The sequence below is a fragment of the Podarcis melisellensis genome (genome assembly GCF_964234715.1).
Source record: "Podarcis melisellensis genome assembly, chromosome: 12".
In the NCBI taxonomy this organism is placed as follows: Eukaryota; Metazoa; Chordata; class Lepidosauria; order Squamata; family Lacertidae; genus Podarcis; species Podarcis melisellensis.
The window spans coordinates 45054509-45079248 of NC_138544.1; the positions used below are offsets into that span (position 1 = coordinate 45054509).

The following is a 24740-nucleotide window of genomic DNA, read 5'->3' on the forward strand; positions in this document are numbered from 1 at the left end:
TAGAAGGTTCAAAGTGATTCACATGTGTTGCTTTGTTATAAAACTTACCGCAACCTGATAAGGTAGATCAGTCAGCCAATCTTCTTTTGTGGTAGATTGAAGTGGCTTCTCAGCTACCTGGTTTCAGGAGTCATGAAAGGACAAATTATTTGGCCATTTTCTTCATTGATTTCGTATTTTTATGACAACAAATGTGGGGAGTGGCACGTAATCTGTAGAGGTTCCTGTCTATAATCCACAGCTACTCAGAATGTTTCCGGAACCTATAAAAATGTTGCAGAAGACTCCCTCCCATTTTCTGCATTGTTTCCAGAATAACTTGACCAGCCTTCTGTAACTTTTGGTTTGGTCTTAACTACCGTTGTCGTCCTTTGTATGCTGAATCCCACGGTACTATTGTAAACTTTTTCTCTTTTTAGCATTACAGATAATTTTGAATCCTTCACGCTGAACTTGTTGTCTTCGCTGTTGGTTGGTGGCCCCAATTCCCCCTTTTATAAAGCTTTAATCGAGGCTGGTCTGGGTTCAGATTTTTCGCCAGATGTTGGGTAAGTGCATTGGCCGCGTGCAGCAGTGAAGGACTTCGCCCCACAACTTTAGTTCAATTTGTTGTTTTTTAATTAAATTACTCGGGTTGGGCATTTAAAATAGGGGCAAAGCACACTTTGCTCTTTATTTCACTCCCCCCCAACCCACCCAACCATTTTATATGCTGCTTGACACTGTGACTTCTAAGTGGCATGAAGTAAGGTTGCAACAAGGCAATGTGATGTTATGATCAGAGTGTCGGACTAGGATCCAGAAGACTCAGGTTCAAAATCCCCACTCATGCCACAAAGTTTACAGATTGACTTCGGGCCAGTCACACTTTGTTGTTGTTGTTTAGTCGTTTAGTCGTGTCTGACTCTTTGTGACCCCATGGACCAGAGCACGCCAGGCCCTCCTGTCTTCCACTGCCTCCCCCAGTTTGGTCAAACTCATGCTGGTAGCTTCAAGAACACTGTCCAACCATCTCATCCTCTGTCGTCCCCTTCTCCTTGTGCCCTCCATCTTTCCCAACATCAGGGTCTTTTCCAGGGAGTCTTCTCTTCTCATGAGGTGGCCAAAGTATTGGAGCCTCAGCTTCAGGATGTGTCCTTCCAGTGAGCACTCAGGGCTGATAAGAATGGATAGGTTTGATCTTCTTGCAGTCCATGGGACTCTCAAGAGTCTCCTCCAGCACCATAATTCAAAAGCATCCATTCTTCGGCGATCAGCCTTCTTTATGGTCCAGCTCTCACTTCCATACATCCAGTCACACTAGGCTGACACAAATGAAATATTTCACACTGCTGTTCCCTGATTTGACTTTGAGGGGGAGAAAATAGTTCAGGCCAAGACCAGCCAAGTAAGTGAAAACACGCCAACTGCAGGCGACTCTCAATTTGGAGTTATGTTCCGGGAGGGAGCGCATGCAAAGCCAGAATCACGTATAGTCAAAACGTTGGGTTCAGTGGCGGATGGGGCTGCCAAAGTCTTTCCCAGATGCCCACCCACCTTTTTAACTTTTAAATTTTTTTTTGCCAAGGGCATAAAGCTGAATGCGCACAAGTTAAATGTGTGTCAGTTGCAAATTACCTGTATTGTAATTTCACGGATAAAATCTCCTGGGAACTTGGTTCAGACCAACGCCTTCTCAGGATTCCTGGTTGACTGGATCTCAGTTTGTGGAATGTCTGGACTTCCTGCTTCTAACTAGTGCTAAATGCACTAAAAGCATTCTGGCTTCCTGAAATTTTAGAACTACTCTTCGTAGCTTTGTGTTATAGCTTCCTTCTGGCAAATGGGCGGTTTGCCTGTGTTTCTACCCTTGCTGTTTGCCTTTATGCGCCATGTCTGGGCTCTGCTGTTCTGCCACTGGAACAAATTTAATGCAGCGTGCCACTTCTTTTCCACTTGCCCCTCCCTTCCTGGGGCACAACTCTTTCAAGACTCAGCTGCCCAAGAGCGAAGGCCGAAAGCCAGAAGTGGGGAATCTCAATACCTAGGGACAAAATGTGAATCTTCCAAACCTTTCTGTGTGGTCCTTGGGACTCTGCAAGCCACAGCCCTTGGTAGTCCTGCTGTTCACCTTCTTTGGGTGCTTTTGCCTGGCTGGGACACATGCCTCAACTGCGATGGTGCCTCTTCCTTCCCTGGATGGAGAGAATAAGTGTCTCTTTGTACAAACCTATGTAGCGCACAGCTGGTACGTCACCTTCTCTACAAAGTTAAAGTCACCTTTATTGCCCCGCCCACTTTCTCAGGCTCCACCCATAACTGTCTCGTGGCCCCAAGGAGGCTACAATTGAAAGGATGTGGCCCTTGAATTGCAAAATGTCTCCTCACCCCTGCTGTGAGCAGCCAAGACATTTTTTCCTTCGTTTTCTTGTGTTCTGCAGGTTTAACGGCTCCACAAGAGAGGCTTATTTCAGCGTTGGCCTTCAAGGGATCGCCGAAGAGAACATTGAGACTGTGAAACAAATTATTTCCAGGACTGTCGATGAAGTTATTGAGTAAGTAAAAGCTGTGTGGGGTTGTTTTGTAGTGGCTGGGGAGTATGTGAGTCATTGAGTGTGTGGGTCTTTCTTTTCCCCTGTTTTTTTAATGTTTTCTTGGGAGTGGAAGTCTCCCTTCCGTGTGTGCTTTTAGAGCACTATTAACTGTCCGCCTGCTTGTTTGTTTTCTCCCAAGGAATGGGTTTGAGGAAGAAAGGATTGAAGCACTGCTTCACAAGATTGAAATTCAGATGAAGCATCAGTCAACTAGCTTTGGACTTGCTTTGACTTCAGTAAGTGCTCTTTCCCCAGTGATGGGTCCATGGCTTGTCTCCTCTCGAGTTAACAGCATTTCTTAACAATACCCTGTTAATACATTGGTCATTATTCCTGTGTAATGGGGTAGGAAATAGGTTGATCACAAGGTAGAAATGACAGCATTTCGCCAGTTCCAAGTCCAGGTAGCTTTTAAATTTAACCTTCCATATTCAGGATAATTACGTCAAGAGTTCCATCTTGCCATTGCTTTTTAAACTAAATCATCTTTTCGTCAGATTTCCCCTGCTGCACTCATTGGCATTAGTATTTCTTTGGTTATGTGCAGAGTGGATTTGATTTAAATCAAATTGATTTAAAGCATGATTTAAATCACAAGTCAGTAAGACTTGATTTAAATCATTTTTCTTACTGAAAGACTCATTCTTGCTGGTATAATCTTAATATTTACAACCAGAGGAAAGCTTCATTTTTGGAATAATAATTTTTCAGAGTAGTTTTTACAGTTATATCAAAAATTACTGATTTGGTTATACTATTAGAAATACATAGACAGATAATTATGAAATTATTGTTTATATTGGCAGAGGCAGAGGTCTTCCAAAACACTCAAGTTCTTTTAACTGGGGATACTGATGAATGGGCCAGTGCATTCAAGTCCTGTGGCTGTACTATGGCTCATTCTCCTCATGCAGAGCCTGGTCTGTGGCATACCTTTCGGGTGTTTGCCTGGCCTGTAAGTTGGGCTCCATAAGCAGAGGCATCTTCAGGTGTAGATGGCAAAATGGCCGCTTCTTCAAGGGTTGCTCTGAGCAGCAGTCCTCCTGCCTTCCATGGCTGGCTTCTAATTCCTCCCCTCTTCTCATCCCTCAAGTATATTGCCTCCTGTTGGAACCACGAAGGAGACCCCGTTGACCTTCTAAAGATCGCTGAGAAAGTGGCCCGGTTCAGGCAGTGCCTTAAGGAGGACCCCCAGTTTCTTCAGAAAAAGATGAAGCAGTACTTTAAGGTAAGGATCCAGTTACAGGGCAGGGGACGACGACTCTGGACTTGCAAAGGTCCATCATGTCCAGCACCCTGTCTCTTGACAACGGTCAGCCAAGCGCTCCCATGATGGCCAGGATAGATCTTAAAATAGCAGACTGTTCTTTGCACTGATGGACACTCCATTTTCTGTTTTCTTTGCCTTGGTCCTGGGCAACTAGGGTAACCCCCATAGGCTGACGCTGTCGATGAGTCCAGATGGGGCTTTCTATGAGAAGCAAACCTCGATGGAAGCGGCAAAGCTGAAAGAAAAACTTGAGGCCCTTTCTGAAGAAGAGAAGAAGCTGACATATGAAAAAGGTGGGTCGTTTTTCTGCCTGCTTTGACTCTCTTACGTTTATGTGGATAGAGGGATGGACAGACAGACAGAGGATGTGAGCTTGAGTTGGTGGTTGATCTCTGCACACTTCTTTTTCCCCTTTCCCCATTTCTGTATTAAAAGATAACAGAAATTTAAACCACATTCGTTGCGGTTTCCCATTTGAGGTCAACGCGCACCTTGTAAACGGACGTTTATTTTTGTGTTTTTATATTGTGAACCACCCTGTGCCCTCAATGAAGGGCAGTATAAAAGTTTTAAAAGAAATAAATAAGTGAGGGGAGATTTGTATCCCTTTGTATTCCACTGCCTCTCCAAAATTTGGCAGCAGGGGACTTAACTTTGAAAACCACCAGGAGCTGTATGGGAAGCAAATTCATTAAATTCCCAGGAGAAAGTTGTCAAATCCTTCCTGTTGCCGCTGAACCTGAATTCCTGTTGGATAGTTTTTGTCAGAACTGCTGACCGATGTTCCACTTTTCTTTCTAGGGTTGGAACTGCTTGATCTGCAAAGCAAGCCTCAAGACACATCTTGCCTCCCGGCTCTGAAGGTCTCGGATATTGAGCCTAGGATTGTGTTTACTGAGCTGGAGACGTCACTTACAGGTAAGACGGAGTCACTCAATGCTGATGTTCTGTTACAAAACAGAAAATGCAGAGCCTGTGAACGTAGGTAGCCTTATGTTGGAATAGCAGCTCTTTCTCAGTCTGTTGACACCACTCTGGGTTTCTTCCCAGGTGGAAATGCAGGCAGGTTTCGGTTTAGTATGAGAGGGCTCTGCAACTTAATGCTTGCTGGATACAGTAAGAATTATAAATAGCCTAATCACAAAGTCTCTAGACAGTAAAATAATTATCAATAACATACAGATAAAATTACTGCAATTGAAAGTCATGTATGCATAACTGATTTTTGCATCCAGATAGACTGGGGTGGGACAGGGAGGTTTTAGCAGCTGTCTTAAAGGAGCCTGCGTAATGTTGCACAGTGAGTGCTCCTGTCCAGGGTTGCAGCCAGCCAGTCCATTTTTCTGGGTGCTCCATTCCATTTCCCATGTTTTCTGAGGAAACTGTCTCCTCCTGAGTCAGACCACAAGTCTTATCTAGTCCAGTATTTTCAACACTGACTCTTGGGGTCTTTGGGGTTTCAGAAAGGAGTTTCTCCCAACTCTTACCTAGAGATGTAAGGGATCAAACCTGGGAGGTGGGGCAGCTTGGAATGGGTCTATGGGCCTTAAGCTTTTATACGAGGCAAGAGAAGGGTTTGGGCTTGAATTGTACGGTGCTCTATATTTTCGAAGGAGGCCGGGCTTGTTTCTGAAACACTGCTCCCTCCACTCTCCAATTCTGACACCAAATATTGATGAGTTCTTCTCGTTTGTCTGTAGCTGAGGATGTCCCGGTCCAGTACTGTGCTCAGCCCACAAACGGCATGGTGTATTTCAGAGCGGTTTCCAGCCTGAACACTCTTCCGGAGGAGCTCCGGCCTTACGTCCCGCTTTTTTGCAATGTCATCACCAAGTAAGGAGGAGCTTTCTATTTGCACTTTGGGGATTTATTCCAGAGAGAGCCCATGTGGTGCTTCCAGATGTTGGACTGCCAGTTCCCCATCAGTCCTGACCACCAACCATACTCCCTCGGGCTGATGTGATGCATAGTCCTACAGCAGCTCGGTTGGAATAGCTCAGTTGGTAGAGGACGAGACTCTTAATCTCAGGGTTGTGAGTTGTTGCCCAAGTTGGGCAAATGATTCCTGCACTGCAGGGGATTGAATCACATATAATTCAATTGTGGACCTTTCCAACTGTACAATTCTAAGATTGTGAACATCTGCAGGGCACCCCGTGGGCTATCTCTGCAATAAACTTCATTCCAGCAAAGGTGGTTAATGAACACTATCTCTTCCCTCTTCCCTCTCCCTTCTTTTGGGGTTGATGAGTTGACCTAAATTCAAATTATTTTTTGCGGGGAGACTATTGGGGTGCATGTTGTGGATATTGCTCGTTTAATGGTATTACAGTCTATCTTTATAGTGTAATGAGCTTGAACAAAATATGTATATCCTTGGCCAAGAAAGTTATTCATGTCAGCAATGTATAGGCAAGACAAAGATTTCATATTGGACTTGTTATGGTTTGAAGGAATTCTATAAAAGATTGTTTATTGCGTATGTACATGGCCATCCTGTTGCCTATACATTGCTGACGTTCTCTTTGCAACACAGGGGTTTGTTTGGTTACTTACTACAAGAAAGTTGTTAAACAGTTCTCCGAGCAATTGTGGGGCAGGCCCTCTGGTACTGGGGCTGGTGACTTGGGGTACAAAGTTTTTGGGAGAAGAAGAGCACAGCTGTGATTCCTGCATTTCAGGAGGTTGGACTAAATGACCGTTTGGGTCCCTTTCAACGCCACAGTTGTGTGATCCTGTAGTTCTAAAGGAAGGTGCCTTGTACCATTTGGGGTGGCTTACCTGCAGCCTTCCAGGTGTAGCCCCTATCAGCTGCAGCCGTCTGTCAGGGTGATGGAAGCAGCAGTCAAACCATATCTGGAGGGCCAGTGATTTTGCCATCCCTCCTTTACACTGACTGGTGGTGGTCTCTCCCAAGTCTGCCTGGAGATGCCCAGGGATTGAACTTTGGAACCTTTCATTCATTTTACTGCATCCTCAAAGTGGCTTGCAACAAAGAAACATCTCAAAACAAAACACCACAATCTCATAATAACATAGCAAAACAAGAACACAGTAACAATTTCAAAACAACGTAGCAAAACCATTTCACAGTAGCAGCGAAGCAGAAATATAATAACATACCAAAAAACTGCATTTCAATACTAAAAATGCAACAAGATTACTTCAACAACATGCAACATCCAGTAACAGAAACAACAGCCCTAAAGTTGTTGCTGTCTAGACTTGGTTGCTGAGCTACATCCCTGGGATTGCGCAGAGCTGGGTATAATTTCTTCTTGGCTGCTAAGGTTTAGTGTTGCTGCCCCCAAATCTGCTATGCTACTTGTAGAAGCTGCAGTGACCTTCTAAGCTCCAGCAGTCCCTCTTCCCGTTTGCTGCTGTTTTGGGCCAGCAGGTTTTAAGAGGACACCTGGCATGTCCCCCTCTAATGCTGCCATTAGGCTTTTGCCTAAATCTTCAGGTCTTCCATCCCCCAGGCTACTCTTTCCCAGCTCTTTCTACCATTCCTCTTAGGGCTCGGCTTCCAAAACCCTTCTCCGACACATGCAAAATAAATGCCAGGAGAGAAGATAATTAAATGCTGCAGGCTTTTGCTTGGCCTGCTGTCCACACCCTACTTGCTCTCTCCTTCTTGCAGAATGGGCTGTGGCGCTCTCAGTTACAGAGAACAGGCTCAAGAGATAGATCTGAAAACAGGGGGCCTTTCTGTCTGCCCTCATATCACCGTGGACGACTCTCACTTGGACGTGTATGAGCAGGTAAGTCAGTCTCCAGGTCGGGTGTCACGTGGCCCTGGTGCTCTTTCATGTTGGGGCTGTGTTGGTTAGAGATGCGAGTGCCTCCCTTGCCGCAGATGAGATGCAAACCTAATGAATGACTGGCAGTGTTGCTGAACTTCCTATTTCTAAGGCACCATACCCAGTAAATAACTGTCTGGGAATCACAACTGAGCAGATAGCTGTTATTCCTTAAGTAACTATTTGAGGATCTCTTACTGGCTTGTCTAGGGACGCAGGTGGCGCTGTGGGTAAAACCTCAGCGCCTAGGACTTGCAGGTCGCATGGTCGGCGGTTCGAATCCCTGCGGCGGGGTGCGCTCCCGTCGCTCGGTCCCAGCGCCTGCCAACTTAGCAGTTCGAAAGCACCCCCGGGTGCAAGTAGATAAATAGGGACCGCTTACCAGCGGAAAGGTAAACGGCGTTCCGTGTGCTGCGCTGGCTCGCCAGATGCAGCTTGTCACGCTGGCCACGTGACCTGGAAGTGTCTGCGGACAGCGCTGGCTCCCAGCCTCTAGAGTGAGATGAGCGCACAACCCCAGAGTCGGGCAAGACTGGCCCGTATGGGCAGGGGTACCTTTACCTTTACTGGCTTGTCTACTGATCTGAGTTTTCTTGTTAAATGTCTCCTTTAGGGTGTGCTCTTTTCTTCTCTCTGCCTGGATCGAAATCTGCCTGCCATGATGCACATCTGGAGTGAAATATTCAACAGGTACTCTCTCTCTCTCTCTCTCTCTCTCTCTCTCTCTCTGTGTGTGTGTGTGTGTGTGTGTGTGTGTGTATTGTTTGCAGTTATGTGCTTTCCTGCTAAAAGAGCTAAATGGCTTGCTTTTGATACATGTCACAAAGCTTGGATACTAGAAAATAGAATAACACCCCCAAAATGTGGCCATTCATTTCATATCACCCTGAAAATGAAATAAGTGCATAGCTAAATGTGCACAGGATTAAGCATGGGTTTTGCTTATTTATTTTGTTTGTTTAATTCATAACACGGTAACTTACTTTTAAAAAATAAAGAATATAGCTCTGTTAGTAGAGCCTAAGACTCTTAATCTCAGGGTCATGGATTTGAGCCCCACATTGAGCAAAAGGTTCCTAAAGTGCAGGGGGTTGGAGGACCTTTGTGGTCCCTTCCAACTCCATGATTCTCCGCGAATATAAGAAGGTTCATTCTACTGAAGCAGACCATTGGTCCATGGGGCAGCCTGTTGTCTCCTGTCTCCTCCTGGCAGTCCTTCTTGTGAGTCTCAGGCTGAAAAGCAGTTTCCCTGAATGCCTGAGATCCTCTCCTTTAACAGACTTAAACTGGAGTTTCTCACATCCAAGGCATGTACTCTGCCAACAGACTATGAGTCCAGTCCACAAGCACTTAAAGATGCCATGCACAACCATCGTTCAACATGATGTGAACAAACTTGGGTGAACAAACTGCCGCCCCTGTCGGAGGCAGTATCCCCCCCCCCCCTGATTACCAGTGTCTGGGAATGAGTGCTGTCATGCTCTGTCCCTGTTTGTGTACCTCACATAGGGCGTTGGTTTGCAAACAGGATGCTGGACTAGATGGGCTGTGGGCCTGATCCAGCAGTGCTCTCCTTGTGTGGGAGTCACATCAGGTGGATGGAGTACTTGAGAAGCTTTTGATTCAAGCTTGCTGGGTTATCTGAGCCCAGAAATAGGCTGCCTTTACAGTGGTACCTCAGGTTACAGACACTTCAGCTTACAGATTCCACTAACTCAGAAGTAGTACCTTGGGTTAAGAACTTTGCTTCAGGATGAGAACAGAAATTGTGTGGTGGCTGCGCAGCAGCAGCGGGAAGTCTCATTAGCTAAAGTGGTATCCCAGGTTAAGAACAGTTTCAGGTTAAGAACGGACCTCCAGAATGAAGTTCTTAACCCAAGGTACAACTGTATATCTAATCTAGAAGCCGTGGCTGGTGCAGAACACAGTAGCCAGGCTCAGGAGAATGCTCAGGAGAAGTAATTGCCCTAAAATCTAAGCAGCTGCTAAGAGCATCTCTGAAAAGCACTCTAGACCTTCCAGCAGAACAACCAGGGCTGGTGGTAATAGCTGGAAGTTTTTTGCCCAACTCTTGGTGCTTATACTTGGAAGAAGCTGGTCTTCAGCAATGGCAGCTTCTAAGACCTTTCAGTGCTTTTCTGCCGTGATTCCGCCCCCACCCCCAAACTGATGCCTTTCTGCTTCCTCTCTCCACTTTCTGCAGCCCTCACTTTGAAGATGAGGAACACTTCAAGGTTCTAGTCAAGATGACGGCTCAAGAGCTCTCGAACGGGATTCCCGATTCTGGGCACATGTACGCCTCGATTAGAGCCAGCAGAACCCTGACGCCAGCCGGAGAGCTGCAGGAAATGTTTAATGGCATGGAGCAGGTAAGGGGACAGCCGAGAGGAGAAGGCTTCCATCATTCTGGAAGAGGAGAACTGGCTCAGATGAAGGTGTCTGATTTGTCTAGCCAGCCCAGTGCTGTGCGCTCTGCATAACAGCAGCAACTCCACAGAGATTGAAGCAATCTCTCAAGTAGCCTGTACACCGCTGTCTCAGTTCTGACTGGGGTTCTTGCCTGAGGTTTCTAGAGAAGCACGTTGAAACAAGGGAAAAATTCCCAGCAGCCATATGTGGGGAAGATTTGTGGGGTGGTTTATAGTCACATATTTTAAGGTCCCAGGTCTGCTTGGTGGGTTTCATTGCTTTTGCTTTACTATTCATTCTCTCTCTCCTCCCTGCTGCCCCAATCCCGTTCAGGTGAGATTGATGAAGAGGATTGCAGAAATGTCCGACATTAAGCCAGTGCTGCGGAAATTGCCACGCATCAAGAAATACCTCTTAAACAGTGACAACATGCGGTGAGGCTCTGTTAATGTTCACCCTAAGCTAGTCCCGAGTGGATTTCTAAGTCCTTTGCTGGCTTCCCCCCATACCTCATAATGGTGAATCTTGCATGTATACAACCGTGTGAGAGACAGGTACTCCACAGAGCATTCAGTTAGCAGGCAGTGAGCATTTAAGAGAGCATTAGTCTGCCTTCTTGAGCATTATCCAGGAATTCAAGCATCCGAAGCTCTAGTGCCAAACGAAAGCATTAAATAAGGATTTTTTTGAAAGTAAATTACAGTTTTACATAGTTTGGAAACACTGCTTGTTGGTCTGCAGGAGGGGGGGAGTACATGAAATCTGTTGCCGATGCAACCATCAGCAACAAAGGAGAATTATTGAGCACCCTCCCTCCATTGACCCGAGAGAACACTGTTATTCTGTGTTTCACTATTTGCTTGTTCATAGTGTTTTAAAACTGAACTGCCTTGAGTTCCTTGGCTAGGAAGGTTCTGTATAAATGCAGCTGGCAAATAACATACTACTTCTCAAGACAGCGGCCTTGGGAGTCCACAACTCTTGGCTGCTCAAAGCAAGAATTCTGGTCTCCATCCCTCTTACCAGCAGGGAGAAGAAGGGAGTGTGATTGCTTGGCTTACTGCAGTTTGAACACAGCTCCTGATTTCAGGCAGCGGCAAGTGCATCAACCTAGCTTGGGAAGGTGTGGCAATGAGGGGAGCGTCGTGATGTAGCAATTAGAGTGTCAGACTAGGACTTAGGAGACTGGGGTTCAAATCCCTGCTTTGACCAGTGATGCTCACTGGGTGACCTTGGGCCAGTCACTGCCCCTAGGATTGACCCTACTTTGCATGGCGGGGCATAGTGATTAAATGTTGAGAGGAAGAACCATGTACACCACCTCAGAGCGAAAAAGGTGGGCTATTAAATAAATAAATAAATAATCTCCCAGCTTTGTAGCTGGGGAAGTTGCAGCGCTGCTGCCAGGACCTCCGAAACCTCCCTGCTGAGCCTCTTCAGCTTCAGAGTCGGAGGGAAGCCTGGCTACATACTGCCCTCACCACGCAGAGCACTCAGAGACCAGAATTATTGTCTGCCCAGCATTTTTTAAAGCCGGTGATATTTGATGGCTAAACAGAACTCGACTCGGAAAATTGGGGAGGTGTAAAAGCGCAGTTGGTTCCTTGCAGACGGTGTGATTGTGCATGCGGCTAGATGCGATTTATTTTCTGCCTAGATGTTCGGTGAACGCCACTCCTCAGCAGATGCCACACGCTGCAAAAGCCATCGAAAAGTTCATAAAGGGCATCGCCCGGAGTAAAAAGGAACGCAAGCCCATCCGCCCCCATGTGATTGAGGTAAAACAGGATTAGCAGAGAAAGCGTTTGCGTTGCAGTGACTTTCCAGTTCTCATGCAAGTGAGAGGCAGAATTGGCTACATATCCGGTGCATTTTTCTGTAGCTTGTGGAAATACAAATACTGCAACACGGGCTGCCAAGAGCGCCTCCCCCTGCTCTCTCACATTTCCTTCCTGCTGTGGTTCCTACAAATGTTAGCATGTTTCAAGTACTATTCTTCCATCCCTTCCAGAGGGAGCTGAGGCTGAGATGAGAAGGGGCAGTGCCTTTTGGTTCATTGATACTACAGCTGAATTCTTCGTGTTACTGATGGTGTCCAAATTTGATCTGTGCAATAGAATTTGAGGAGTATTGAGAGGGAGAGAAGACATAGACTGCTTCCCTCCAAAGATGCTGTTAGTTCCGTAGAGGGAGATACCCCAACAGTGCTTGTATTTCTCCCCAGTGGGCCAGATAGCTTCTGGGAGTGGGATGGGGATTTAGATAAGGGGAAATGTCCTACAGAGCTCCAATAATGTATGAAGCCCCCTGCAGCAGTTTTTTAAAGCCAGAGGAGGGATGGAAGGCTGTGGGGTGTCACTTCTGATAGCCCATGTCACTTCTGCTTTGGCTGTTCTCATTGCCTAGGTGGGAGCCTGTTTCAGCCTGGGAGACGCATTCCTTTATAGAGAACCTTCTGGGGGCCACATGCCAGAGTTGGGTGTGGGCAGAGCAATGGCCGTGACCCTTTTGTTGTTGTTGTTTAGTCGTTTAGTCCTGTCCTACTCTTCATGACCCCATGGACCAGAGCACGCCAGGCACTCCTGTCTTCCACTGCCTCCTGCAGTTTGGTCAAACTCATGCTGGTAGCTTCGAGAACACTGTCCAACCATCTCATCCTCAGTTGTCCCCTTCTCCTTGTGCCCTCCATCTTTCCCAACATCAGGGTCTTTTACAGGGAGTCTTCTCTTCTCAGCTTCAGGATCTGTCCTTCCAGTGAACACTCAGGGCTGATTTCCTTGAGAATGGATAGGTTTGATCTTCTTGCAGTCCACGGGACTCTCAAGAGTCTCCTCCAGCACCATAATTCAAAAGCATTAAAGGTAAAGGTAAAGGTACCCCTGCCCGTATGGGCCAGTCTTGACAGACTCTGGGGTTGTGCGCCCATCTCACTTAAGAGGCCAGGGGCCAGCGCTGTCCGGAGACACTTCCAGGTCACGTGGCCAGCGTGACATTGCTGCTCTGGCGAGCCAGAGCTGCACATGGAAACGCCGTTTACCTTCCCGCTAGTAAGCGGTCCCTATTTATCTACTTGCACCCGGGGGTGCTTTTGAACTGCTAGGTTGGCAGGCGCTGGGACCGAGCAACGGGAGCGCACCCCGCTGCGGGGATTCGAACCGCCGACCTTTCGATCGGCAAGCCCTAGGCGCTGAGGCTTTTACCCACAGCGCCACCCGCGTCCCAATTCAAAAGCATTAGCTTTGTGCAATAGGCTGCATTTTGGCCCCAAGTTCCTGTACACACTCATATCCCCATTCTCCATTCATGCATTATTACAGTGTAAGTTAGGCAGAAACACTGGGGGCTCAAAGCAGATGCCCTAGAGGAATTTAGCCTGGGGAGAGGGGTTTTTTGGAGAGCCAGATAGAAAGACACGGAAGGCCACATTTGGCCCCTGACCCGGAGGCTTCCCACCCCTGTCTTACATTGTAATCCTCACAGGGTGCCCCAACATCAGCACTGCCTGCAGGACATGTTTTGAATGCAAACCTTAGTGTGATCAGCAGCAAAATATTGGACACAGCAGAAAGGAAATGCTTGGGGAAGCTGTGCTGGTTACTTGGGAGAAACCAATCGGATCTCTGTTGTTTTAACCAAGTTTTCTCTTTGTAGAAACCTTCAGACCCCAAAACCGATGGCAGTGAGGCGCTCACTTGCTCCCAGATCACCAGGAAGCTCATTACGGTGAGTCTTAGTTCATTTGGCTTAGGTCGAAGTTGCCAGTATTTGTCACTACTCCCTAAATTGAGCCTTACTGCTCTGAAGATTAATTGAGCCTTACTGCTCTGAAGATTAATGTTTGGGTGGGGGGGGGGCTGAAGCCTTTGCAGGAAGCTAAAATTGGATAAAAACTCAGGGAAGTAAAATGGTCCCCATCCCCCCAAAACAATTGTGTGATGGTAGCACCCAATTCTATTTCATGAGTTGGTTTTTCTTTTAGAAATATTGCTCCATACTGGCTGGACAGAAAAGAAAAAAACACCCCAGTGGCAAAAATCAAGATTTCTTAGAGTTGTTTTGTTTGAGTGCTTTCTTCATTTATGAGAAGAAGAATGGTCAGTGATAAGTGGCTGGCATTTGAGGATGTTGTTTGTCACCTGCACAGGAAAATTGTCTTAGAACAAAAATGGCAATCCTGTGCCCCCTTGTTGTTGGTCTCCAACTCCCATCAGCCTCTGTCCACGTAGCTCAGTGGTCAGGGTTGATGGGAGTTGGAGTCCAGCAGATTCTGGGAGCTGTAACTTTTCTGTCCCTACCCAAGACAGACTTTGTTGTAGACCTCCTTCTATGTAAATTCAACAATGGCAGGTGCATCTAGGGTGCAATTTTTGCCCCACAAACTGGATGGAGGATGATGGCTTACGTATGACCCATCTCTGAAACATTTTTTGCCTCCAGAAAGTTCTTCAAAGTGGCATACGATATCTTTCTTTTAAAAAGTTGATTGGAATATGAACAGTCTGCTCTTGCGTTGCAAAGATTTCTCCTGATTTATCTTCACTTGGGGCTTCCTAAAGTTATATTTCTAAAGCTACTAACGTTGCTGGGCTGTGTCCAGAAATTAGAGCCAACCCAAGCTCTGCCTTCATTGCTTATAAAAGGCAACACTAGGCTAGGAAAGGAGGGAGGAAGAGAGATAGTTACATGTCAAGTGAAAGTGTATTCTGTTGTACGCCTGGGGAATGCACATCCCCTTTGCAAACTGTCCCTCCTTCAAATGTGGGGCTGTGCTGAGCTGTTCCTTGCCTTTGACAACTACTGCCTTTAAAAAACAATAATAGGTAAAGGGTAAAGGTACCCCTGCCCATACGGGCCAGTCTTGCCAGACTCTAGGGTTGTGCGCCCATCTCACTTAAGAGGCCGGGGGCCAGCACTGTCTGAAGACACTTCCGGGTCACGTGGCCAGCGTGACAAAGCTGCATCTGGCAAGCCAGCGCAGCACACGGAAACGCCGTTTACCTTCCCGCCAGTAAGCGGTCCCTATTTATCTACTTGCACCCGGGAGTGCTTTCAAACTGCTAGGTTGGCAGGCGCTGGGACCGAGCAATGGGAGCTCACCCTGCCGCGGGGATTCGAACCGCCGACCTTTCGATCGGCAAGCCCTAGGTGCTGAGTCTTTTACCCACAGCGCCACCCGCGTCCCTAAAAAAACAATAATAGGAGGTATCAAATTCTTAAAATGCTTTCCCTCTTCTCCCTTGCTGTTGGCTGTTCTGAGCCCTCCAAGCAATCACATTGAGACTCTGCGGTCTCATTTTCCTCCTTCCTTCTCTCTCCAAGTAACCAAATGCAGAGTTGACTATTAACCTTTCTGGACTCGTTTTGATGCTCTTGAATGGGTAAGAGGAGGCGATCACCTAAAACTGAGTGCCTTCGTTCTTCTCTCTACACACTCTCTGCCAGAGGTGATCTAAACGAAACACAATGTGACTTTTCCTCCAGGATCCCACTTTCCAGCCATGCCAGATGAAGACTCATTTCCTTCTGCCCTTCCCTGTCAATTACGTTGGCGCCTGCGTTCGGACAGTTCCCTTTACAGCCCCGGACCACGCAAGGTAAGACGATGGGAAGTGCTGCCAAATAGATGTGGAAATGGTGTGTGATCAGAGTTGAATAAATTAAATCTCCAGTTGCGGCTGTGTTGAGAACTGCATTCAGAAACAACCGACGGTGCTCTCGGGAAGACGTTTGCTTTCAAAACACTGGGATGTTTTCTGAGTTAGAGGCTGCTACAAGTAGTGCATTTATGTCTGGACTCACAGGCAGGGTGACCCACAGCTCACAAAATCAGGCTTTCTTTCCCCCACTTGCCTGTTCGCTCTGTGTTGCTGCCTGCCTCTCAGCTCAGGAGAGCATCTGTGGGGCACAGGTGGGTTTGGCTCGCAAGCTTTGCTTGCGGGTGGGGCTTCAGCAACACTGCTTCCCATGTGTGTCTTCAGGGGGCATTGCTGCCAAGGTAACAGCAGCTGATAAGGGACCACTTCTGAGCTAATGACACCTGTACTCTCTTGGCACTCAGTAGGCGGAGGCGCTGCAAGGTGGAACCAGGTAGCTGGCACTGATTCTGCCCACAGAGCCCCCAGTTCACTCTCCCCAAGGAATGTCTAGTACAGGGGTAGCCACTGCTACTATTCCTATCATCCCTACCTGGCCTTGCTGACTGGAGTTGGGAGTCTTAGCAGCAGCTAGAGCAGTGTTTCCCAACCTTGGGCCGCCAGCTGTTTTTGAACTACAAATCCCATCATCCCTGACCACTGGTCTTGCTAGCTAGGGATGATGGGAGTTGTAGGCCAAAAACATCTGGAGGCCCAAGGTTGGGAAACACTGAGCTAGAGGGCACCATGATCTAGCAAGTTCATTAAAACTTCCACTTGGAGAAGCACATTCCCTTACATGCATGAGTCTTGTGCTTTTAAAAAGGAGAAAAAATGTGGTATGGAAATGTGGAGATCAGCGATCTTGACTTCTGTGGGGAGACTAGTTATGAAATCTTACTGAGTCTGAAATTTTGCCGATTAGGTACATTTGTTCATGCAGACTTATAATAATGATGATGATGATGATGATGATGGTGGTGGTGGTGAGGAAAAAAGGAAGGGCCAGGGAGAGAGCATCTTAATCAGAGTTGAAGAGTTGGAAGATTCATCTAGCCTCAACCCCCTGCAATGCAGGAATCTCTTGTTCACTAACGATCTCTCTCTTTTTTCAGCCTTCGCATCCTCGCCCGTCTGATGACGGCTAAATTTCTACATACGGAAATTAGAGAGAAAGGAGGTGCATATGGAGGTGGTGCGCAACTTGCCAGTAATGGCATATTCAGTTTCTACTCCTATAGGTAACTAGTTGACTGAGTGGAACCACAATGTCTTCCTTTGACTGTTCTTGTTTGTCTTTTTCTTTTGTAAACCAGCATTCTCTGCCAAATAAAACGAGTTCAGGAACTGGAATTGTACAAGTCATTGAGTGGTAAAGGGAGAGTAGATTCTTGCCATCTGCCCCAGAGCACTCAAATCAGTGCTTTTAAATTGCGAGGAAATCCCATAATGTAAAAAAGCATGAACACGTCAGTGGCGGGAAAGCTGCGTAGTTGCTTTCCACTTTTGCAGTGCTGAACAGAATGCCAGCAGTGTATGGCTTGTAAGTGTTGGGATGTACTGAATATATGGATCAGGTCCTGATGTCAGTGGCAACGCTAGAGCATCTGCTTTGCATGCAGAAGGTCCCTAGCATCTCCAGGTAGGGATGGGAGAGGCCCCCATTTGAAACCCTGGAGAGCTGCTGCCAGTCCGTGTAGATAGAATGGAGCTAGATTGGCCAAAGGTCTATTTGAATCACATTCCTGTGTTCCTATGATTTCAAGCTTTCTAAGTTCAGTGAACCCAACAGATTTATTTGTTGTAAGAACCTGCTCAATACCATGTCACTGGGACAGAAATACCCTTCAGAAGTCAACACTGATTTTTAACAGTTGGGTTTTCATCTATCTGTGATCACAGTGTGAGGCAAAGCTAGAAAAAGCAACCACTTGAACAAGGGCAAGTCGCTTTGTGGTGTCATTTCTCTGTAAAAAAAACCTGGCTATATAAACTTACCTGTGCCTGCCTTGCATTTTTAGGGATCCAAATTCAATGGGTACCTTGTCTACTTTTGAAAAGGCCGCCGAATGGGCCAAGGCAGGAAAATTCACGCAGCAAGACATTGATGAAGCCAAGCTTGCCATGTTTGCATCCGTGGATGCCCCCCAAGCACCGTCGGATAAAGGTATGTTGGCTTCTCAGCTTGGGATTGAGCCAAATGAGTAGAGCGAATAGCCTTTCCTAGAGCAAAAGAGCCATCAGTCTGAAAGCCAAAATATGATTTTACACATATTTTAGTTATCTTTGATGCTTTTGAGCGGGGGCAGGGGGGGCAGACCCAGTTTCATGTGTCTAAATCGCAGCCAAAAAGAGTTTCTGACATTTATCAGGCATTTCCAACATGGAGAAATTATCTAAAATTTGTTGCATAATTCTTGTCTACATATGCCATTCCAGAAGAATTGGGAGTGATCTCAGTGTGTTATGAAACAGATCTGTCTAAAAGTAGGAGCTGCAGGATGGAGGTGGGATTTTCCACCTGCTGCTTTCACTCTTAAGAATCGAGTTTGTTTTCTTAACGTTTGTGAATTCTTCTTTGTAGGGATGAATACCTTTTTGTACGGGATCTCCGATGAGATGAAGCAGAGGCACAGAGAGCATCTTTTTGCCGTCTCCAAAGATAACCTCATAGATGCAGCCAACAAGTGAGTTTGTGTGCCTGACCGGGAAGTGCGAGACTTCTTAGATAGCTTTCCGAAACCCAAAAGGGGAGTGGGGGGAACTGATGTTTGCCACACAGCCCTTTAATTTTCAGGATTGTGGGTTTCCTGTGGCATGGGGCCATTGAATGGGACAATGGGACAAAACAGTTGGATGTGTAAAACTTACACAGAACCTAGATTTGTGAATCAAATCTAGCTAGTTGCATAGCAGTATGCTAAGGTGTCATTGGGACTGTGGTGAAGCCCTAGAATAACTCATAAGCAAGCCAAGCATGAATTGCAGACTGAGCAATGCGTACATACAAATATGCTATACTTCTCCAGCTTGAACAACCCTCCAGCATCAAGTGAAAGGAGCTCCAGAGACTTTGATGCTATCTAAAATTAAAACGTTTTTCAGAATGACATGTGCTGTTCAGTTTCTGAATTGCCCTTTATCAATAATGATCCCACTGCAGTTTAAAACGAAAGCATCACTTTTGCCCATTGAGTCCTGAGAATTGAAGACTCTTAATATTCCCTACACTTATCTGATGAACAGACAGTCGCAAATGAACGGTAGACTAATGGTGCATGCTTTGTTGACTTTCAGATATCTTGCCGCTGGGAAGAGAACAAAAGGACTGGCTATTCTTGGCCCAGAAAACCCACACACTGCCAAAGACCCTTCATGGGTTATACGATGATATTTGCTGCCGGCTCAGATTAGATGCAATCATGTGTGTGACAGATACCAAAATAACTTGGGGTCCTCTTCCTCTATAGCAGTGCTGTCAGGACTGGACAGTACTACACTTGTGTCATCTTAAAGAGCTTGACTCCACAGTGGTGCTTACTTCTCAAGCAGGATTTCGCCCTCTGTCAATCTTTCACAATTTGCCAAGCTGAAGCTCTGGATTATGGTCCCAAACTAGCTCAATAACTCTAATTTCCCACCGGAACTACTGTTGGTTCTGCCTAGCTGATCATGATTAGTTTAACTAGGTGGTACCTAGCACATTGTCAAAGCACACAATTAAGTTTTCTGTTTTCTTTAAATCATGAGTTAGGGTTTCCTCTTTTTTTTAAGATTACTGTTATTGACTATCTTTAGTTCTCTTATTTGAATATTGTGTGTCTCAACCTTGTGCCATTAAATATTTCCAGCCTCTGATGAGTTGTTCTGCTTAGTATCTTGTCATGGGACTTCTTATTCCCGCAGCAGGTAGCTTATCTTTAGAGACAACACAGCAGAAGGCAAGTTTGTGCCTGGCCCGTTTTGTTTAGTGATGGGGTTGGTGAGAGGTTACTCCTTTCTTCCCTGGTGTTTTAGGTAGTAAAGGATGTACTGGCAGAAGCACTCATATCAATACTGGGAATTTAAAATACAGGGTTGCTCCTACCATCTTAATATATATGCAATTCAAGCAGGTGGTGGTTTGTTGCTATCAAAGGGTTAAAAGAGTAGCAGAAACGCTCTAATCACTGAGCAGCTGGAGGTCATTAGGCTTCCAGGAACATGAGTCTGTATAAATAGTCCCCCTGTTTGTTTGTTCTTCCCCCCTTCTCCCTTTTGGGTGTGTGTTTTGCTGAGATGTGTGGTTCGTCGCCAGGATTGTTTTTGGGTGTTTTGTAAATAAACCTTATTTTTGATTTACAAACCGCATGCTCCAGGACTCCTTTTTGGGAAGATGCTGCCTCTCCTGCCCTTCTTAGCTGCTGCGCGAAATCCTCTGCCGTGGTGAGACTTTTAAAGAAGGAAGTGCACTGGGCATTTACATTAAACTAATTAAAGTTTAATGGGACAGGTTATGGATGTTTGTACGTCAAGAAGGAGATAAGGAGAGCAGTTCAGAGTGATTTATGCAAGGACTGGAGTGAAGACAGAAGCGGTTGCCGACAACGAAAGCCTCCAAAGCAGCTTGAGTCCTGCAACGTGCCTAGAAAAGTTTTAAAGAGGCACTGCGCAGTTTGTACTCGCTGGAAGACGTCTGATTCCTCAAGGAGCCACCTCAGCAGCTGGGAGACGGTCTACAGGTGTGTGAGTATCGTTCCTAAGCCCCAGGGAGGATGGCAGAGTCCCAGGAAAGTTTTACTGTCCCGTTTACGCAACTCAATGGGAAAAATTGGCAAGATTGGAAGGCTAGAGTAAGGGTTTGGTTGCAAGCAAAAGAGTTGTGGAGCTGTACTGAAGCACCGCCTTTACAGGCAGCTGCAGACGCGTCTGCAGAAGCCAAAGCAGCAGCAGCAGCTTCACAGAAACGCGACAGGAAAGCCCAAGGTCTACTAGTTTTGGCAGTGGGACCAGAGCAAATGCCTTATGTTTCTGAGTTAAAGAACACGCATGAGGTCGGGACGGTTCTGCAGCGGTTAAATTCCAGAAACACTGCGGGGGCCAAGATCCATGCTACAAGATGTTTGTTTGATTTACGTCTCCAACCGGGAGCGTGTGTGAAAGAACATATTGCCAAAATGGTGTCTGCCTTTAATCAACTAAGACAGCTGGGCATTCCTTTCTCTATGGAGCAGCAGTCATACATATTGTTGTCTTCTCTTGATAAAAGCTATGAGACTCTAGCTCTAACTTTGGAAGCTATGCCTTCAACTGAATTAACCCTTGAATACATTTCTTCTCGGCTTGCGGATGAACAGGATAAAAGGCAAAGAGAAAGAGGTTTGTCTTTAAAGGGGAGTTATGCTGTGCCTAAGAGTGTTGATGCTGAGTTTGAGCACACAGTAAATGCTTTTGCAGCTAGACACTGTTTTCGCTGTGGTTCCCCTTCCCATCTAATCAGGAATTGCACACGTGAACCTGGTCAAGACAGCAACAAGGCCGTTACCCCTAGTTACCAGACAAGGAGTTCCAGGGGACGTCGAAGAAGAGGAGGAGGTCGTGGCTACTCCCACAGCACACAGCACATGGCTTCAGCAATGGCGTTGATGCAAGGGCGTGGCCAAGGCAGCAATCTACGCTGGTTGATCGACAGTGGTGCATCTCACCACCTGGTGGCGCCATCTAGTGTACGTTTGCAGAATTGCAGACATTTGCAAACCCCTAAAGTTGTGACAATGGCAGATTCAACTAAACGTTCCTTAGAGACTGTAGGCACAGTGTTCTTAAATTGTTTGCAAACAGAAATTGATGCCTACGTGCTAAAGGGACTGAAGGGGTGTATTTTGTCTGTGTCAGAACTTGATAGAAATGGGTTTAAAACTGTGTTTGAAAATGGGGTTTGCACTATTTCAAAGAATAACGTATCTCTTTTGCAGGTGGAATGCAGAAATGGGTTATATTATTTTGAGACAAGTCCAGATGAAGTTGAACAGGTTCATGCTGGTTGTGTGAACACGCCTACCCATAATTCTTGTGTTCATTTATGGCACCGCCGTTTAGGGCATATTAATTTTCAGTATGTTAAAAGGCAACCTGAATTATCAGAAGGGTGCAAATTGAACAAATGTACTAAGTATTTGGATTGTACTGCATGCAAAAGTGCGAAGGTTCATAGATGCAGCTATCCCAGTTCAGATAGGAAATCTGACAAAGTATTCCAACTTGTGCATATGGACCTATGTGGCCCAATGCCTGTTGCTAGCATGGGAGGTTCGAAGTATGCACTGTGTCTCTCGGATGACAAAACAAAGGTTACATGGTTTTTTCCTCTCAAAACAAAAGCAGATACTGCAGAAACAGTTAAAAATTGGGTTCATGCAGTAGAACTTGAATTCGGTACTAGAGTACTTGCTTTTCAGACAGACAGAGGGTCAGAATTTACCGGGTCTGTGTTGCAGAATTTCTTTAAGAAAAAGGGAATTAAGCATCGTCTGTCTACACCTTATTCCCCCCAAGAAGGAGGCGTGGCCGAACGTAAAAATAGGGTTCTGCAAGAGTTGGCAAACTCTATGTTGTTTGATGCTAAACTTCCTCAGAGTTACTGGGCGGAAGCCTGGCAGGCGGCTACTCATATTCTGAACCGAGTATATAATTCGGTAATTGATATTACGCCTTATTTTGCTTTATATGGGAAGAAGCCCAAAGTTAATTACTTTCGGGTGTTTGGATCTCAAGCCTATGTACTTATCCCAAAAGCGTTAAGGAAAAAGGGAAGTCCAAGGGCTAGGAAACTCATCTTTTGCGGGTACGAACCACATGCCAAATCTTGGAGGTTTGTGGACCCAGGTGGGGATACTACAAGAGTGGTCCTCAGTAGGAGCGCTGATTTTTGTGAGCAGTCCGGATGGACTCACTTACACGCTAACCCTGACATTTTGAGAGATGATTTAGGCATTCATGCTGAGAAAGAAAGTCCAGAGAGTGATGAGCCAGAAAGGGATGGTGCACATGGTTCAGATGCAGATTCTGATCAGGCACGAGGTTCTTCTCCTAAGGTAGAAAAGCCAGAATCTAGGAGTGCTCCAGCTTCGCCAGTCAGTAGGCCTAGCAGACAGCAAAAGCAAAGCAGGTCACCTGCAACACCAAGCCCAAGGGAGGTATCTAAACGGAGGTCTTTATCCCTAGAGGCACGTCCAGATATAAAGTCTGAGACAGATTCTGACAGCCAACGGTCAGAGGGGGCACAAGAGGAGCAATTGCGCAGGTCTAAACGCGCCACGAAGGGCAAGCCGCCAGAGCGGTTTAAGGTGACAAGTGTATACGTAAATATGGCACAGTGTGAGCCAGAAAGCTATATGGAAGTACAACAGCTTCCAAGCTCAGAAGCCGTAAAGTGGCAGGAAGCAATGGAAAAAGAGATGGCTTCAATGAAGTCTCTCGGTGTGTTTACAAGTACAGAGCTTCCGAAAGGGCAACAAGCTGTAGGTTGTCGATGGGTATATCGTTTAAAGCCCACAACTACTGAAGAGTTGCAATATAAAGCCCGGCTAGTTGCAAAAGGGTTTTCGCAGCGCAAAGGTGTTCACTATTCTCAAATCTATGCCCCTACTTCAAGATCGGAGTCATTAAGAATGCTTCTAGCCTCTTCAGCTAAGAAGGGAAATAAGCTGTTTCATTTTGATGTCAATGTGGCTTATTTAAATGCAGACTTACAGGAGGAAGTCTATATGACACCACCACCAGGTTTTGAAGGAGACAAGCCAAACCAGGTCTGGCGCCTACACAAATCCATTTATGGGTTGAAACAGTCCGCCCGTAATTGGAATTCCTGCTTAAACGATGCTCTAGAGAGCATGGGGTTCAGAAAGAGCGCAGCAGATGCGTGTCTTTATCTAAAAGGCTCGGGATGTGAACAAGAAGCAGTTTTGATATTTGTTGACGATTTATTATACAGTGGAAAGGATGATAAACTTGCACAACAATTTGCCACAAAGCTTGGAGAAAAGTTTCAGATAAAATCACTAGGCAATGTATCTGTTTATCTAGGAGTTAAAATTCAGCAAGATGAAAATGGTAACTATTGGCTTAGCCAAGAAGCTAAAATCCAGCAGTTGCTGGAAAGGTTTAAAATGAACAACTGTGCTGGTGTTAAAACCCCAATGGAGTTAAGTTACACAAAGGATGCTCAAACTGAGCAAAAGGCAGAGTTCTGTAATCCCGGGGTTTACCAGTCAGCGATAGGCAGTCTACTCCACATTGCACAGTGGACTCGGCCCGATATAACATATGCTGTCAACATGCTGTGTAGACAAGCTGAAAAACCATCAATGCATGCTTGGCAAGGAGTAAAAAGAGTTTTAAGGTATCTCCAAACTACCAAAAGCTTTCGCTTAAAACTATCAGCAGAGGGCAGCACACAACTTGAATGTTGGGTCGACAGCAGTTGGGCAGATGCTGGACCAGATAGAAAATCAGTGTCAGGAATGGCGATAAAATTTGGAAATGCACTAATTGGTTGGAGATCAAGAAAACAATCACTTATAGCTTTAAGTTCAACTGAATCTGAGTTCAATGCGTTATCAGATATATGTAGAGAACTGGAATTTTATAAGCAACTGGTACAAGAATTGTTTGGAGAATGTTCCCTACCTATCAGAGTGTGGGAAGACAATCAACCTTGTATTAAACTAGCTAAATCAGGTCAATTCAAGGCGCACACAAAACACTTGGATATCCGTTATCAAAATGTATGCCAAAGTGTAAAACAAGGTTTAATTGAACTAAAGTATTGTCCAAGCCAAGAAAATCTCGCAGACGGTTTTACAAAAGCTTTGAGTCCGCAATCTCATAAATGTTTCTGTTCAGGTTTAAATTTGTATTAAGGTTGGTACAGCTCAGTGTTACGAGCGAGAGGGGGTGTTGCTATCAAAGGGTTAAAAGAGTAGCAGAAACGCTCTAATCACTGAGCAGCTGGAGGTCATTAGGCTTCCAGGAACATGAGTCTGTATAAATAGTCCCCCTGTTTGTTTGTTCTTCC

The 24740-nt window shown here is 45.9% G+C and overlaps 1 protein-coding gene across 1 annotated transcript in view; it reads left to right on the forward strand.

Annotated features, from left to right (window-relative positions):
- The window catches only part of PITRM1 (pitrilysin metallopeptidase 1), a 30437-nt gene extending 10894 nt beyond the window's left edge, over positions 1 to 19543 (forward strand). The window contains exons 10-27 of the mRNA XM_081931546.1: positions 420 to 548; positions 2421 to 2534; positions 2713 to 2809; positions 3667 to 3801; positions 3998 to 4136; positions 4645 to 4761; positions 5544 to 5676; positions 7484 to 7604; positions 8257 to 8333; positions 9847 to 10012; positions 10386 to 10486; positions 11710 to 11830; positions 13704 to 13775; positions 15534 to 15646; positions 16801 to 16926; positions 17707 to 17852; positions 18270 to 18372; positions 18983 to 19543. Of these exons, the coding sequence (XP_081787672.1) occupies positions 420 to 548; positions 2421 to 2534; positions 2713 to 2809; positions 3667 to 3801; positions 3998 to 4136; positions 4645 to 4761; positions 5544 to 5676; positions 7484 to 7604; positions 8257 to 8333; positions 9847 to 10012; positions 10386 to 10486; positions 11710 to 11830; positions 13704 to 13775; positions 15534 to 15646; positions 16801 to 16926; positions 17707 to 17852; positions 18270 to 18372; positions 18983 to 19076 (2104 nt within the window). The 3' untranslated portion in view covers positions 19077 to 19543. The remainder of the gene's footprint in view (positions 1 to 419; positions 549 to 2420; positions 2535 to 2712; positions 2810 to 3666; positions 3802 to 3997; positions 4137 to 4644; positions 4762 to 5543; positions 5677 to 7483; positions 7605 to 8256; positions 8334 to 9846; positions 10013 to 10385; positions 10487 to 11709; positions 11831 to 13703; positions 13776 to 15533; positions 15647 to 16800; positions 16927 to 17706; positions 17853 to 18269; positions 18373 to 18982) is intronic.
- The last annotated feature ends 5197 nt before the right edge of the window (positions 19544 to 24740 follow it).